The 16096-nt window shown below is 41.3% G+C and overlaps 1 protein-coding gene across 1 annotated transcript in view; it reads right to left on the bottom strand.

The window, feature by feature from the left end:
- The window catches only part of HS6ST2 (heparan sulfate 6-O-sulfotransferase 2), a 117620-nt gene extending 103642 nt beyond the window's left edge, over positions 1 to 13978 (bottom strand). The window contains exon 1 of the mRNA XM_053473452.1: positions 13365 to 13978. Coding sequence (XP_053329427.1) covers positions 13365 to 13873 — 509 coding nt within the window. The 5' untranslated portion in view covers positions 13874 to 13978. The remainder of the gene's footprint in view (positions 1 to 13364) is intronic.
- Between the last annotated feature and the right edge of the window lie 2118 nt (positions 13979 to 16096).

Genomic DNA, 16096 nt, shown 5'->3' with positions numbered 1-16096 from the left:
CGTTTGATTATATTGGACATGGGCTGCTAAAAACCCAATGTCATCATTGGTTTTCCTTTTAATTGCCTCTACTGGGGTGTCTCTGAGATCTTGGGGGTACTTGTCCAACCAATACCATAATACAGTAGCATACCGGGGGGGGGTCCACACTGGACATATGTATTAGAGTAATGTAGGTAATGTTTTTCATATTGTACAGAATTTCAAACAATGTACAATGAAGCAAAAAAAAAAACTATTAAAAATATGGGCGGTACGGATTTTACTGCCCCCAAAAACACACTGAGTGCTATTTTTATTTCTAGCTCACTGAGCCGCCATGTTGACAGCCAAAAAGCAGTTTGAAAATCTGCTAATTGAAGCTTCAATGAAGTAAAAGAAAAGGTGAAAATAAGTTATGCTAAACTGTTATTTATATAATTAGTTTGGACTGCGAATCAATTTTCTTTGGCAAGCGAATGCTCGGAAAACTGATTCAATAGTTCAAGCTCGGCATTACCCTACGTCTCTGCCAGAATTCAGAAAGACAATGGAAATCTACGATGATGTTCATTTTTTAGTCTTTTAAGGTTATGGTCCCCCCCCAACTCTGTGGAGATAATTTGTAAATTTCCATTACGATGGCATTACCTGCGGTAAAGCAGTTTAGAAGAATTATAAAATACCTCTCAGAAGAGTAAACAGTGATTGGATTGCATCATTAAGCTAAATTACATTTTATGCATCACAGTATCAATAGCAAGAAAAGACCGTAAAAATAATTATTCCGGTCTTTTTTTTTTCCCTTTTTTTTGTTGTTGCTATCTTTTCAAACACACAACCAATTTTCCACTAATTCTAAACAATGCAAACAAGCCTTTTCATTAACTTATGACCACAGACTGACAATAGTGTGTGCAAAACAAAAAACATAAAGAATCTGACAGTATATCAAAAAGCTTCAGTGTATAAGTCTATGTCGTGGACACTTGAACGCCAAAGTAATCTTCAACGAATGTTCTTCAAGTATGTATCACCATAGCTGAAGTGGAACCACTTTATATCATTACGCTGTAACCTATATATATATATATATATATATATATATAAATGTACCATCAGCCAAGCTTTCTTGTCCACAGAGTGAATTAAAGGAGACGTCCATCCTCAATAAGTCTTATCTAAATTTTTTCAATAAACTTCCTTTATCTGCAGGCCTGGAGGCTGCCATTGTTGTCAGTCATGGGATTTTTTTAGGTGACTTTCCCACACTGACATACCTGGGAACTGTCCGGGTTTGGTTCGGAGAACTCACCCTGCCCATGTCCCCTTTAAATGGTTGTGTTTCCGGCAATATGAGCAGGAGTGCCCACTGACGTCGACAGGAATGCCCACTAACATCAGCGGGACCGTCCACCGCCAGTGGGTAGTCTTGGCCGCGTCTCGCAAGGGTAAGCTCAGGGTAGCCGGAGCCCACAAGTTTCCAGGTATGCATATTAAGCTGATTCTTTATGGCAATGCTAATGAAGTCCGTGCTTCCGTAGACTTTCAGCCATTCCATTGTTTACCATAGGCAGAATGATAAGGCGTTTGTCGAGTAGATTGGGCTAAGATAACAGAGTAAAAATTAAAACATCACCATTTTTGAAAACGTATTTTTCTTTCTGATACATAATTTAAAAAAAATGGTAGAAATAAGTTTTTAAGGCTTTGGAAGATGTTCCATGTCACCGCTTTTCAACAGGCATCTTTCTGACGACTTCTAACTGGCTCTCAAGTGATTGGCATACTTCACTCAACAGAAGGTTGTTGCTATGGGTTTACTAACTAGGTTTGTATCCCTCAGCCGTAAAATTATTTTCCTCCCTTTTTTATAGTCCCTAAGATACTTACATTTCTTACATTTTTGTAGCAGCTCCCAAAATGAATAATCACAAATATTTTTGGCTTCCTGAAGGAAATCAGGTATTTTTTTCAGGCCAGCAGAAACAAAATTCCAGGGATACATTTTTAAATATTTATTTTAATTTATTTTGTTTATTTACAGCACTTTTTATGCATAGTTTCACAATATGGTTTGTGCGTAGCACTTGTTCTCATGGAATTTGCTCTCCAAGTAGCAAAACATTCTGATGCTTACACAAGGCAACTGGCCAAACACAAAACAGAAGAGGCAAAAAATGGCTCAACAACTAAAAAAATATTAGGTGGGGGGCAGGGTGTTGGAGAGCCATCATATGTAATATAATGCCCCCCCCCCATGTCTGCATGAACAGAAAGCACTCAATGGGAACGCATTATTGCAGTTTTTGGCTGTTTTGGGGTTTTTTTACACGTAAAGATTGCGTATTATAGTATTTACAATTAAATGTAATCCGCATGGCGGGGCTCTGGGACGATGTCCCTTTAACATTTCAGAATGAAAAATGGAAAAGCAGATCATCTTTTAATGAGATTATTCAGACTGATTACATATCCTGTAAGATCATTAGGCAGTAAAAAAATATTGTTTTGCCAGACAGGCTAGGTGCCTGTATAAAAGCACTGAGAGCAGCATTTGGCCCGAGGGTTCCCAGTTGGACAGCCTGGATTTGGCCATCAGTCCCATCCCAATCACCGCCACCCGTATCACTTTGCTGTTGTTGATGTTAAACTAAATCCAATTACAATGCAAGCAGCAAAACACTTCTCTTCAGTGCCGGGCAAAGGATCATTTGTATGGCGCGCAATTATCTTCCACTCATATCAAAACACAAATGACTTGTTCACGTCAACCTTTGATTTGGAAATGTTATAAAGCAAACGGTAGGATTTCTATCTCTGTAGCTGAATTCTCATGAAATGAACCAAAGGGGGGGAAAAAATCACAATATATATTACAGTCTTGGAAGAACCTGTTAAGAGTATTGATTTTTGCATTAATCAAAATGAGTAACTGGGAATTAAACAGAATATAACGCAAGCCAGAGCAGCACGGAAAAATATTTGGAGAAAGGCAGGGATTTGTTATCCACCCCTATCCAACCAATTAACTGCAACTCTCACAATCCTCAGGGACTCCGGCATATTGCAGCCACATTCCAATAGGTAGAGAGTTACAGCTTAAATACGATAAATAAATATATAATTTTGACAGTTAATTGTCCCTGACGGCCACAGTAAAGAAGAATCCATTTTAAAGTACAATATGGGTACTTAAATATGCATTCTTTAAAAAGACTTGACTTGGGTGGAAGCTGCAGGTATAGAGCTGCTCACTTCCTCTGTGGTCTGATGATCCTTGCCCCAGATTGGCTGCTGGAAGCAGCCAATCGGTGGCAGGAAAGCGCTCCCACTGAAATCAACGCTTGACCGGCGGTAAGTATATCAGCAGAAGTGTTTGGCCAAATATATCTCCAGCGGGGTAAATATCTGTAGATCCACCTTCTCCTGTGCTTGGAAGCCATAGCAGAATTCTCCTTGGCGAATTGCTTGTTATTTTAAATCGTTGTGTCTAGCTACGTATTACATAAATTAAAGTCCCTTTTAGACATATGCAAATTTTGACTCAATAGTACATTGATTCCCTGATCCCTTCTTGCTCTACAAGAGAAGATATCATTGATTAGAGACCTTTCATCTGCTATACTGTAAGTCGGTATTTTGTAGCATCATTTTTTTTTAGCTTCTTGTAACACATGCAAGCTGGTCTTCAGAAAGCGATTCTCCAGGCAACAAAACAGAACGTACTTGAACAAATTTCTTATTTATTTAAATTTTTAATAAGCACTCAATGTTTTTGAGCATCAAAGAGAATCTGAAAAAGAAACTAAAAAAGGGTATTTATGTCTCGCAGATTCAGGCTGGCACTAATAAATTACAAAAAAAAGAAGAAATTAAAGATTTACATTAATAAACAATACAACGTTCTAAGGTTAGCGAGAAGAATAAATGGTAATTGGTTTCATGTTCCGTAAAATATTTACTGAGTCTTCCGAGTGTATTTCTAACCAGTCAAAACAGCAATCGTGGAAATTTTATAAGCCTGCGATAATAAATACTGCAAGTGCAGCGGATTACTTCTCGATTAGGCCTGGGTAAGAAAAATACATCTTTGCAAATGATATTAATAGATCAGGTGTGTGTCGTTGATGTAACGCAGAACAGATGTTAGCTCCGGAGTGAAATATGGAACAACGGCACGCAGGTACAAAGGCTAACAGGATATTAAGCACATTCAATTTTGACTGCATTGCGTACATAATCCTGCACAAGTGTTATTATGTACAAATGAATACGTTCCCCTCTTAAATATCTCAACCCATTGTTTCCAATACAAAGCTTGGAGTCTGAAATATTTTCTAAAAGGAAATGCTTTATTATGCACACTGTATAAAGGAAAACGTGCCACGTTTAATAAATGACTGAGGCTATATACGGTATATATATATATACTGTATATCTGCAACAGAAAAACCACAACACACCCAGGTAAAGGTTCAAAGTACAATGTCAAAGAAGGAGGGGTATACGCGACACACAGCACATATATGTGCGTGTGCTTGTGTTACGTGTGCTATGACATTTTTTTTTTGTTATGAGGCCATAGTCTGCTGTGGCCACCGTGTCCCCTGTATAAAAATGTATTATTATTACCTTTTATTTATTAATCGCCAACAAACTACGCAATTAAATGGGACGGTTAACACATCCGTAACAAATATACATTCAGACACATCAGGTGTTGATAACCCTACCTGTGACTTGCTATCTAGTCTCATGGAGTGGTGGGCTTGCATGGGCCCTGCTCGAGAGCTTACAATCACTTAGATATATTTTTACTTAAATGTTAAAATTCGGTACATGCTTTCTGAGGAGCTTAGATCGGTGTGCTAGGTCTTTCTCTTTCATGATAAATGTATATTTTTGAAAAGCTTGAGAAACTGTTCCTTTATGCCACTTGCACCCTTTACTTTTTGGACTAGCTGCGGCCTTGCCAGATTACTTTTGTTATGTGTGACCTTCTGGTAATTACCTAATTTCTGTGAAATTACATAGTTACCTGTATTTCTTCCATTCTCCTGACTGCTGACTTTCCGTTGCTCTTGTTCATTAAATGACAGGCCGCATTCACAAAGACAACAGCGAAACGTGCATTAAAATGTATTCCGGCGGGAAGTTTGAAAAGTGGTTGCCATGTTAATAAGACCCCTTTACAAACATTGTACCAAAATCCCCCTAATATTCATAGCGGCCGGTTTCTGATTTGACATGGTCGACAAGAATATGAAACATTAGCAAAAAAACAAATAAAAAGTCAAAGGTAGCTTCATTGCCACTCGGCACCCGCAACGTTAATTCGGTGCCGAGACATAGGACAGAGTTGGCACAAAATCCTTAATAATTCATTAGACCCTCCTGGATCTTCTCACGTCTTTCCTACAAACATTTGCTGTATAAACCAGATTAAAATACCCAATTATTTCAATTTTTGTTCTTTGCCCTTCTCTCTTTTTTTTTTAAAGTAATTCTGCAACAATCCACAGCAGTTAATTTGAGCAGATTCTGCGGCGAAGTGCCATCTCCATCATTACAGTTGCTGCAGAAAGTATATTAATGCAAGGGATTGCACACTAAGGTCTAATCCATTTGATGTAAATCAATGCATTGCACATTTAAATGGCTCTGCTTTGCTTCAGAAAAGTACATTGAAGTGATTCATTAGCCACTGAGCTGCTCACGAGAAATAGAGCAATTCTCTTAGGCATGGCGCTGCATCTCCGCTAGTCACATTTAAACAGCAATCAGATCTACTAATAAGTCCTTTTTCTGGCATTTATATCATTGAGGTACATGATTCTTGACAATCCTGATTATATTAATGAGGGAGAAATTCATTCGGGGTGATCTAAGTACAGACGTAAAGCAGGAGTTAGCAGATATACTAATGCCATCACCCAGCGCCATTAGTAAAAGCACTTAACTAGTATTTGGCAATACAGCAAATCAAACCCTTCATAAAAAAAAATCAGGCATGTCGATTAGGGCTGCAACTAACGATTATTTTAATAATCGATTAATCGGCCGATTATTTTTTCGATTAATCGATTAATCGGATAAAAAAAACAATATGCAAATTTTTCGTTTATTTAAAAGAATTTAATGAACTGGATGTTAAAAAACAACTTAAAATTTACATTAACATTCTTATTTTGTTATGATGTAATAAAAAACAATATTTTCAAAGTACAAGAACCCAAACACAATATTTATGAAACAAAATAACCCCAAACATTCTGAAAAGAGGTGGACTATTACTGTTCAAGAAACTTTGCCCCAGCACTTTGCACTTTGCACCCAGCACTTTGCACCCAGCACTTTGCACCCAGCACTTTGCACCCAGCCCTGGCACTTTGCACCCAGCACTTTGCCCCCAGCACTTTGCCCCAGCCCTGGCACTTTGCATCCAGCACTTTGCACCCAGCATTCAGCACTTTGCACCAGCACTTTGCACCCAGCCCTGGCACTTTGCACCCAGCACTTTGTACCCAGCACTCAGCACCCAGCACTTTGCCCCAGCCCTGGCACTTTGCATCCAGCACTTTGCACCCAGCACTTTGCACCAGCACTTTGCACTTTGCACCCAGCACTTTGTACCCAGCACTCAGCACTTTGCGCCCAGCACTTTGCCCCAGCCCTGGCACTTTGCACCCAGCACTTTGCACCCAGCCCTGGCACTTTGCACCCAGCACTGGCACTTTGCACCCAGCACTTTGCACTGTGCCCCTGCACCCAGTCTCCAACTCTGCCCTGCACCCAGCCCTGCCCCCACATTCTGCCCTGCCCCCACACTCACACTCTGCCCTGCACCCACTCTGCCCTGCACCCACTCTGCCCTGCACCCACACTCACACCCTGCCCTGCATCCCCACCCCCACTCTGCCCTGCACCCAGTCTCCCACTCTGCTCTGCACCCACACTCACACCCTGCATCCCCACCCCCACTCTGCCCTGCACCCAGTCTCCTGCCCTGCACCCCCCACCCCCACTCTGCCCTGCACCCCCACCCCCACTCTGCCCTGCACCCCCACCCCCACTCTGCCCTGCACCCACACTCACACCCTGCCCTGCATCCCCTGAAACCCCACTCCCACCCCGCCGTGGACCCCCACCCCCGCGAATCGCTCTGTGCGAATGGAGCCACTCGCACAGAGCGAACCGCTCTGTGCGAATGGAGCCACTCGCACAGAGCGAACCGCTCTGTGCGAATGGAGCAACTCGCACAGAGCGAACCGCTCTGTGCGAATGGAGCCACTCGCACAGAGCGAACCGCTCTGTGCGAATGGAGCCACTCGCACAGAGCGAACCGCTCTGTGCGAGTGGAGCCACTCGCACAGAGCGAACCGCTCTGTGCGAGTGGAGCCACTCGCACAGAGCGAACCGCTCTGTGCGAGTGGAGCCACTCGCACAGAGCGAACCGGAACACGTCACATCCGTCACGTAGCTAGAAGAAGGCGGAGACTGCAGAGCGTGTAGCAGAAGCGGGGAACGCTCGCGGAGGTAAGTAAAAGGAGCCGAGTGCTCCAACAACGAATTGATCACTCGATTAATCGATAACGGAAATCGTTATCGATGATTTCCGTTATCGATTATTATCGATTTTATCGATTCGTTGTTTCAGCTCTAATGTCGATCATGGAGTCATGGAGTGAGTTCGTGAATTACAGACTCCAATAATGAGAAAATCACTATACGGAATATGAGCGGTGATCTTAGCAAATGCTAGGTCATCGCTGCCAGATGGATTTCTCGACGTTATTAACGTTAAACCATTCCACCAATTTGGTTCCACAAATAGACAAAGCCACAAAAATGGTGAGTGCTAAATTTTTCTGTTCTTGTGCATAATTAGAGAGTTATTCGGTACGTGGCCATTATGGAACTCCAGCAACAACAGCTAGAACATACAAAAGAAAAGACGCACAGCCGTATATAAGAGAGGAGGTGTTGGTGATCATTTAAATAGACATGTTTGGTTACTATATTGAGTTGATGATATAGAATACTACATTTTTCACATTTAAGATTGTTCCACTATTCAGTTGTAGAGTAAATCCAGCGGTGTAGTGCAGGTGGTGGTTATCTTAGGTCTAGCCAGACGCCATGCGGCAAGTGCGCCGATTGATTTCACACTGAGATCTTTATTGCCACTGATTGGCTGCTTCATGCAGCCAATCAGTAGCAAGGAATGTCAGGCCACAAAGAATGAAAACAGCTGAAACAACAAAGCTAGAACTTCTAGGTCAGATAAGTGCTTTATTATTATTTTAGTACTTTAATATGCATTCTTCTTTAATGGGTCTGTCCCTTTAACCGATGGCAAATGTTTTAGATCCCAGTCACTAGAATTAATAATTTTCTTTAAATACATGACTTACTAGGGTCCCTTTTTTACTTTAGTTCAATTCTTTTTAAATAACATTTTAAAAATAAAGTCTTTAGGAAAATGGCAAAAACATTGAAATATTATACCCTCACGAATCGTGTTTAAAAATGTAAATTGTGTTGGTTTTTTTTGTTCTTTTTTATTCAGTTTTTCACAATTTTAATACAATCACATGAAACAAAGGTCACATCGGAAGCCGAAGAGAAAACCAGCAGATAATTTCCGCAGAACAGTCTTACAGCTTCCAAATAGAAACATTCTTTCCAAAAGCAACCCCCCCTCAAAACCCCACTACCCCCAACTCCCCCCCAAAAAAGAACATTTAAATAGAACCAAAGTAAGTAGAACTCTCAACATGTCAGAAATCAGTCAAATGTCAGACCCGGAGTAATTAGGGAACACTAAAAATTCTGATCGGTACGTTGACTTTAATTTGTTGAGTGTAAATGTAGTTTTAATATTTGTATAGTATGATGATATATTTCACAATAGCCCGTTACTGGTAATAATACATACGTAAATACCTTTAAGCGCCCTTTTAATTGTGCATTACTCTTGGTCGCATTTTGTGAACAGAAGGCAGGTGCGACGAAGGAATGAACAGAATGATTGTATTAGGTATGCAAACCTGATTGATCCGAAGTCAGTAATCATTATCCATACTTGTCAGCAAACCCTTTGGGAGTTAATTGGATAAAGTGTATATAATTGAGTTAACGCTAGCAGAGCCGGTATAGTGTTTTATTTTATATTTTTTATGATTGACGATACACAGTAGATTGATACTAAGATTTATTTTTGCACACACTTGAAAAGCCACATTGCAGTTGAATCCCTGAATACTCTGCTTTCTGGTGGTGGAGTGAACTTCAGTGGTTCCCATGGTTGGAGGGGGAAGGAGAAGATACAGCCCTTCTGGCGGCCCTTTGGCCAGGGAGGAACGGGTTGCATGTGGCCCTACACTAGCAGTTGGTCACCCACAAATTTTTAATGACCGACAGCTTAAGCATTGCTCGTCGGGCCCTTCACGATGCATCTTTTCTATGTGTCTCAAGCTAAAAGGCTTATGTGGTCACCCCAGCCTCATCCTCCACATTCATCTGCACTCACCAGCCAATCTAAAAAAAAAAGATCATAAAAAAACCTCTTCATACACACAAAACTGTGTAACGGCTTCAAATCACCATGAGTTATGGGTTGGGGTTTGGTGCCCGTCTGTGACAGCCCATTCCTTCCAGCGGTGATATTCATGTAACTGGGGCAGATTGTCATTCTGACGAGACCCCTTCCGTATGCCAGTCACGTAGTGCTGTTAATGCAAAGAACTGATCCTCTTGAAAACTGTGTGCTAAGTGCAGTAAAATGAAGCCACTTAATTACATATAGAAACACACGCGCGCCGCTGTGCCAACGTTAAGACAACAGAGTTCTCCCTTCCCGGCCTCAGAAATAATGAAGATTCAGAAGGATAGCCTCATAAATTCACCGGCCTGAAATGAACTCACACAAGGTGCGAGCAAATCATTAAAGGTGTTAATTAAACTCACTGCCGGATGGGCCTTTAAAGCTTCTACCTAAAAGCCCCCGCTAGCAGTGAAAGGGTTCCCCTCGCAACAACCTGTTACATAAACTGCCCAGTTACAAATCATTTAACCCATTTTCATTTCAAATTGGTACTGATGACCTTCTCGGTATGTGTAATGAAGCAGGGATATTATGGGGACTGACCTGAGATAAAGACAGCATAATGCACTAAGCGTGAAAAGAGACAGAGAACTATAATATTAGCCATTAGTCAGCATTAGAGCTTCTGTCCCATCAGTTCTGCTGAATTTAACACTTTTGCAACTAAATGCAGCTTTACAAAATATCATTAGATAATATATTAGATTGAATGTCCAGACGGCTCTCAGAAATAACGCTTTAATCAGGTAAAATTAGGTCTCGCCCACAATTTTAACGGGGAGACATTTGCCACACAGCACAAAAGTGGGCACGGAAAGTAAAACAGTGGAACAGCACCTTTAATAGACCAAGAAAGTTTCAGAGGTTCCATGTGTACACCTTAAAGCAAACTAATAGAGCACTCAAAGTAATAGTAATAATAATTCTGATTATTATTATTATAGTGATAATAATTAAATCAAATGTTGGTAGAACATCTATTCACAGGGCTCCTTCTTTATATTTAAGGGAAAGTCCAATGGTTTATGAAATACAAACAAAATAATTCACCTCTCGGCAATCTTCCAAACAGTACCAGTAGCAGAACTGTTTTACTAATGCTGTGGAAGGGGTTTTTGACCATAATACCTGAAAAGTAGTAAATACTAAGATAACTTCACTGACATTTCCGCATTTTTAAATGCAATTGTTAGGATCGATATCCCATCTTGGCTGCTTTTTAAATCAATTATATATAATTATTTTTTATTTATATAGCCCCAATAATTTTCCGCAGCTCTTCTTCCAGTCCATGCGTTCGAAGGAAAGGGTCTGACCAAACTAGAAGTGACAGACTAAGATCAGCCGGTACATTAGGGAAAGAGAGCGCTCGGCTCGCAAGCTCACATTCTAGAGAATAAATACACACATACACGCACACACACACATGTATAGTATAAGACTCCATGATTTCTCAATAGAGAAAAAGTAATCATATCCAGAATGTTTATATTTATAACACCAGACGTTTTACATTTTAGAATGGTTTTTTTATAGTATAATATTCACATGCGCTTTAAAAATCCAGTTAATGTTTCCTAAAAGCACAATGATCTCCTACTTTCAAATCGTTTTGCAACGGTTTTTTGTGAAATTTGGGGTCAAATAAAGTGAAAGATTTAGTATATATATATATATATATATATATAAATAATAATACATTTTATAATGGTTTTATACATTTTTGACTCCAGCCTCTTGGAGATTCTGCACTTAGAGCGTACAAACACTTCCAGTTTTCCCATGGTCTTGACTTCATACATGTGCGTATTCTTGGCCTGCTGTGGGTCACGTTAAGGGCCTGATGAATCCCAAGAGCTAGGTAGCCACAACTCCTAAAATTGGCCGACTGGATCTTACATTTTTTTAATACACCCGTCTCTATGGAGGCATCCTAGCCTTGGCTCTTAAAAAATAAAGCTGGCTCCTAAGAATGTTCTCCCTTGCTCCTGAATTCATCAATACTAGCGTGTGCCTGTGTGAAGCGATGAGCTCTTTGTTCAGGGTTTGCCACGAGCCCCGCTGGCGTGTGGAATGTAGTCTACACATCATTATATGAAGTTGCCTCCTGCACCGAGGATGCTGAGCGTATGTTAACACACCAGCGCAGGCGGCTTCCAGCCAAACACCTTTAATCGGCTAAACACGTTGTGTTAGAACTTCATATTCCAGACAAATACATTTACAGTGAAAGATGAAATATTTATTACCTCTGGTGTTAATTAGCTCAAAAGATAAAACAAAATCTACTATACATTGCATTTTCTTGTTCTTTAAAGCCTAAACAATGCAAAAAAAAATAAATTACATGAATAATCCACATTTTCCTGATTTCTCTCATCCTAACCTGCCAGTTACATGCTGGCAGTGAAATGGTTCTAAGTGCTTTCACATCCTTAGACTGACAAGCTTGAGTAATGTATTAAAATCCTTTCCAGCAATGAACGGGTTAAGCCACAATTTGTAACCTGTCTGCCCTAGCCCAAGATATGCGAGTCTGTAATTAGATCCTAAAATCTATTTTATATATAAAGGCTGGAGTTATGAAATTGTCTAACTACGCAGGTAGACTGATCATTAGTGCATGAGCAACATCATTGAGTATTTGCATTAAACATATGTTTTGCCATTCCCCCATCCACACTCTGTGCCTGCACAGCTGCATGGCTTATATATGTGCTATATAAAATAAAATGCAATTATTAAAAATAAAAAAATATTGTTTCAGTGAATAAAAACATATTTCATAAAATATTATTATTATTATGAATATTATTATTAATTATAATTAATTTCAGTTGTATTAGAGGCTTCAAGTTTGAGGATGGGTTGCTCTCATTTCTACACCAGTTACCTGCCAATTAGAAGAAGGCCTTGGACATTATACCATGTATCATTCACCCACCCAATAAATTAAAAAAACACTATATTTTTGACTGATGACATCACATTTCCATAAATGTTACCTCCAGATATATACCAAGAAAGCATCACTGACTTAAATGATGTAGGTAAAATTAATAGAAAACATACAGTATCAGCATTTTATATCACTAGTTGGTGTAATACAATGTAACAGGCTTCTTCATTCACAGGAATTAACATATGTTAGCAAAATATTTGAATTACATTTTTTTGTCTCAGATTATGTTGTCAAGATTCCACAGCTCTGAACAAAGGGATTTATCCCTAATAATAACCTAGTAAAAGACCGATTTAAGGTATGGATAGTTCTGCTCATTAGAATTCACAACCTAATTTACAATCTTCTCCAGTCCACCAAGTGATGAGTTTCAGGAACCGTTCTACCAAAAGCCATTCTTATGGGTTATAATTCTCACACCTTCAGCAATAACAGATTTTATTACAATTATATTTGGGGATTAAATATTTGTCATGATGGACCAATAGTTTATATACAACCCAAATTCCTTCTCTAGACTGTAAGCTCTGTGGACCAAGGTCTTTATCCCCCAGGTGTCTGCACATACTGTACCTCCCAAATACTATACTGCGATGTTAACTGGACCCCCAGGAGCACATTATTTGGTGTGATAACAATAAACATTGAATATTGAATAAGATTTTGACTAAACCTCCTAGGACTGAAAGGGGTTAAATTCTCAGAACATCAGTATAGTCCTCTTGGTGTAAGAAGCTGTCAGAACCTGGACCGAACCCCTTGCAGCAGGGGCAAAGGAGCAGGGGTGAGAAGGCTGAAGAAGGAGTCACTCACCTCAGGGGTCTCATCTTCATCTCCTTCTTATTGTCCACCACCGCTGGGACACAGTTGGTCAGCTCTGTCCAGTCTGCATGAAGCCCACAACTCCATCCAGTAGAGAACCTGGAGAAGAGCCAGGTCTCCTTTTTGCCTGGTCTATGGCAAGTGCACTTCTTCTGGCCGGCTTTGCACTCGCAAGGTTGCTCCAGTTGGATGTTCCTGACCAGGTGGCGACCAAACGTGGTCCCCCCTGTCTTCTGGATGTGAAGGAACACGATCAGATCATCTCCCTTGATATTGAAGTCCACCTTCCTCATCAGGTCCTCCGCCGTGAAATTGAATTTGGGGATGAATTTGGCTGGGCTCTCATCTTCAGCCCTGTAGGGGTCCACCAAAGACGAGCTAAAGGCTTGCAACCTGAGCAGCTGGCACTCCGTGCCCGGGCACACATACTGCAAGACGATCACGGCGAACAGAAAGACCATTACCAGGGCCAGCAGCAGCTTGTTGGATTTATCATCCATGTTCTGGGTGAACCTTGAGATCCAAGATCATTACGACAAAGCCTGGTTATTACATGGGGGGTCTGTGAACATGAAGAAGGGGGGTCTGCTTTACAGCTCCGTAACGACACACTGATTCCTGCTCCCTTTCTTCCCGGCAGTCCAAGCGATCAGTCCCCTACAATAATACACACAGAGCGCTCCGCTCCTCCCACTCCTCCCTCTCCCACCTCCATACCTCCGCAGGACACGCCCCCTTCGCACTGTTCTTTATTCTTATTCCTCCAAGCTGGGAAGACCCCTCCTTAGTGCCGCCCCTGAACCCTACAGAAAGCCGGCCCCGAACCCTACAGAAAGCCGGACCCTACAGAAAGCCGGACCCTACAGAAAGCCGGACCCTACAGAAAGCCGGCCCCGAACCCTACAGAAATCCGGACCCTACAGAAAGCCGGACCCTACAGAAAGCCGGCCCCGAACCCTACAGAAATCCTACAGCTGTGTGTAAAGGTGTCATAAACGAGGCTTTATTAAAGAATGTACATGTAGATGGAGAACAGACTGCATGTAAAGGGAATGATGTATGAACATGCACACATGTATGTACAGTGCAGAAGCTACACTTCAGATCTCTGATGATGAAGTTTTACATTAAAAGCCCGTTATATCCAGCCCGTTGGCTGCACTTATGTCATTACGCGACCACCAGCCTTAAAGCTGCAGGATCACCCCATTATCCCAAATCCCCCAATGGGCCCAACCCCAGCGAGCTTCTGCTCCATAAAGAACCTGGTTGGCCCTGTATAATGTATAGTTACATTATACTTTCATGCATTATACAGGACCAGCTCGGCACTTCTTATCAGAGAAACACAACTCTCCTGACAACTCTCTCTTTACATTTACCATTTCATGACAGATAAGAACCATTCGGCCCATTTTCCCTGACGTGAAGACTCAGGGTTCTTAATCGGTTCTTGGTCTTGTCTTAGATTCAGGATAGCTTTCTGCCTATCCTATGTTTAAATTCCCTAGGTTTATTAGCCTCTACCACCTCTGCTGGGAGGCTGCTCCATTTTTCTGCCACCCCGTTATTAGTGAATAAACCCCCTTGTGTGAGGCTAATGACTCTGTCACATCCCCCCTCCCCATGTAGCTGTGTTTATTTTGGACATGCAAAGCAAGTGATCTCCATTAAGCTGCTCAACCTCCCCTTTTGTGTGAAGTCAATGAATTGTCTGACCCATTTCCCTGCCGTTTACTTTAAAGTTGCTTCCATTATCATCGTTGATCTCTATACACAAAGGCGACAAGTTAATCTCCTGTCGCCATCAGCTAGCTTCCCCTCATAAAAGGACAGATTGCTGAGATTCATGAGAGTTGTAGTTTCACAGCAGCTGATGTTTTGCTGTCCCTGCTGCAAGCGCCGAGCTCTGCTGATGTAGGAGACGTCAGGAACTCGCGCCTAGAACTGAAAAGAAAAAAATGGCTCTCGTATGTTTTTTGGGGGGATATTTCAGGAACATCCTGAGGGTTAAATCTCTAAAATGGGATTTTTTGCCCTTTTTTTCCCAATTAGATGAGAATCGGAGCTGAGCAACAGCTGGAAGACGAGCTACCTGGTCAGTTTCCCTTCTGCGGTGTAACGGACGCGTCTGCTGCTTGCGAGGCCACAATGCAGCTTTTGAATTTAGAGGTCATTGAATAATTTGGAGATCGGAGTCCGGTATCAGGATAAGACCGGGTGATAACGCCGCGCTGACTCCAACCAAACGTTTGTTTAAAAGGCTGTCATTCTGTGTACAGAGATGAAGTGAGGACAATACGCGTTAAAACAATGGATCAAGGAATTTATACATAAGCTATTTATTAATATGGGTAATTTACATAGTTGCCAGCAGTCTCAATTTGTTCAGGACAGTCCTGGCAGAGGTGTACTGCTGGCCAGCTGTTCCAACCAGAATTGGTGAATACCTTGAAATGCCATTGCCTGGGCATATCATTTTACTACTCATGATGTGAATGCCAGGGACGAATCCAGAGACTGACTTCGGAAGAGGCACTCACACCAACACACGCTAACAAACACACACACACACACACACACAGACACGCAATACTAAAACACACACCCAGATGCTCACAGTAACACAACCAGACACACTTCCACACACAGACACTCAACACTAACACACATGTATACACACTAACACCCCCTCCAAACTAACACAACCAGACATACTAACA

The sequence above is a fragment of the Spea bombifrons genome, chromosome 8 (genome assembly GCF_027358695.1).
Source record: "Spea bombifrons isolate aSpeBom1 chromosome 8, aSpeBom1.2.pri, whole genome shotgun sequence".
In the NCBI taxonomy this organism is placed as follows: domain Eukaryota; kingdom Metazoa; phylum Chordata; class Amphibia; order Anura; family Pelobatidae; genus Spea; species Spea bombifrons.
The sequence above is the reverse complement of the archived record's forward strand: the minus strand, read 5'-3'. Positions and strand labels throughout refer to the sequence as shown.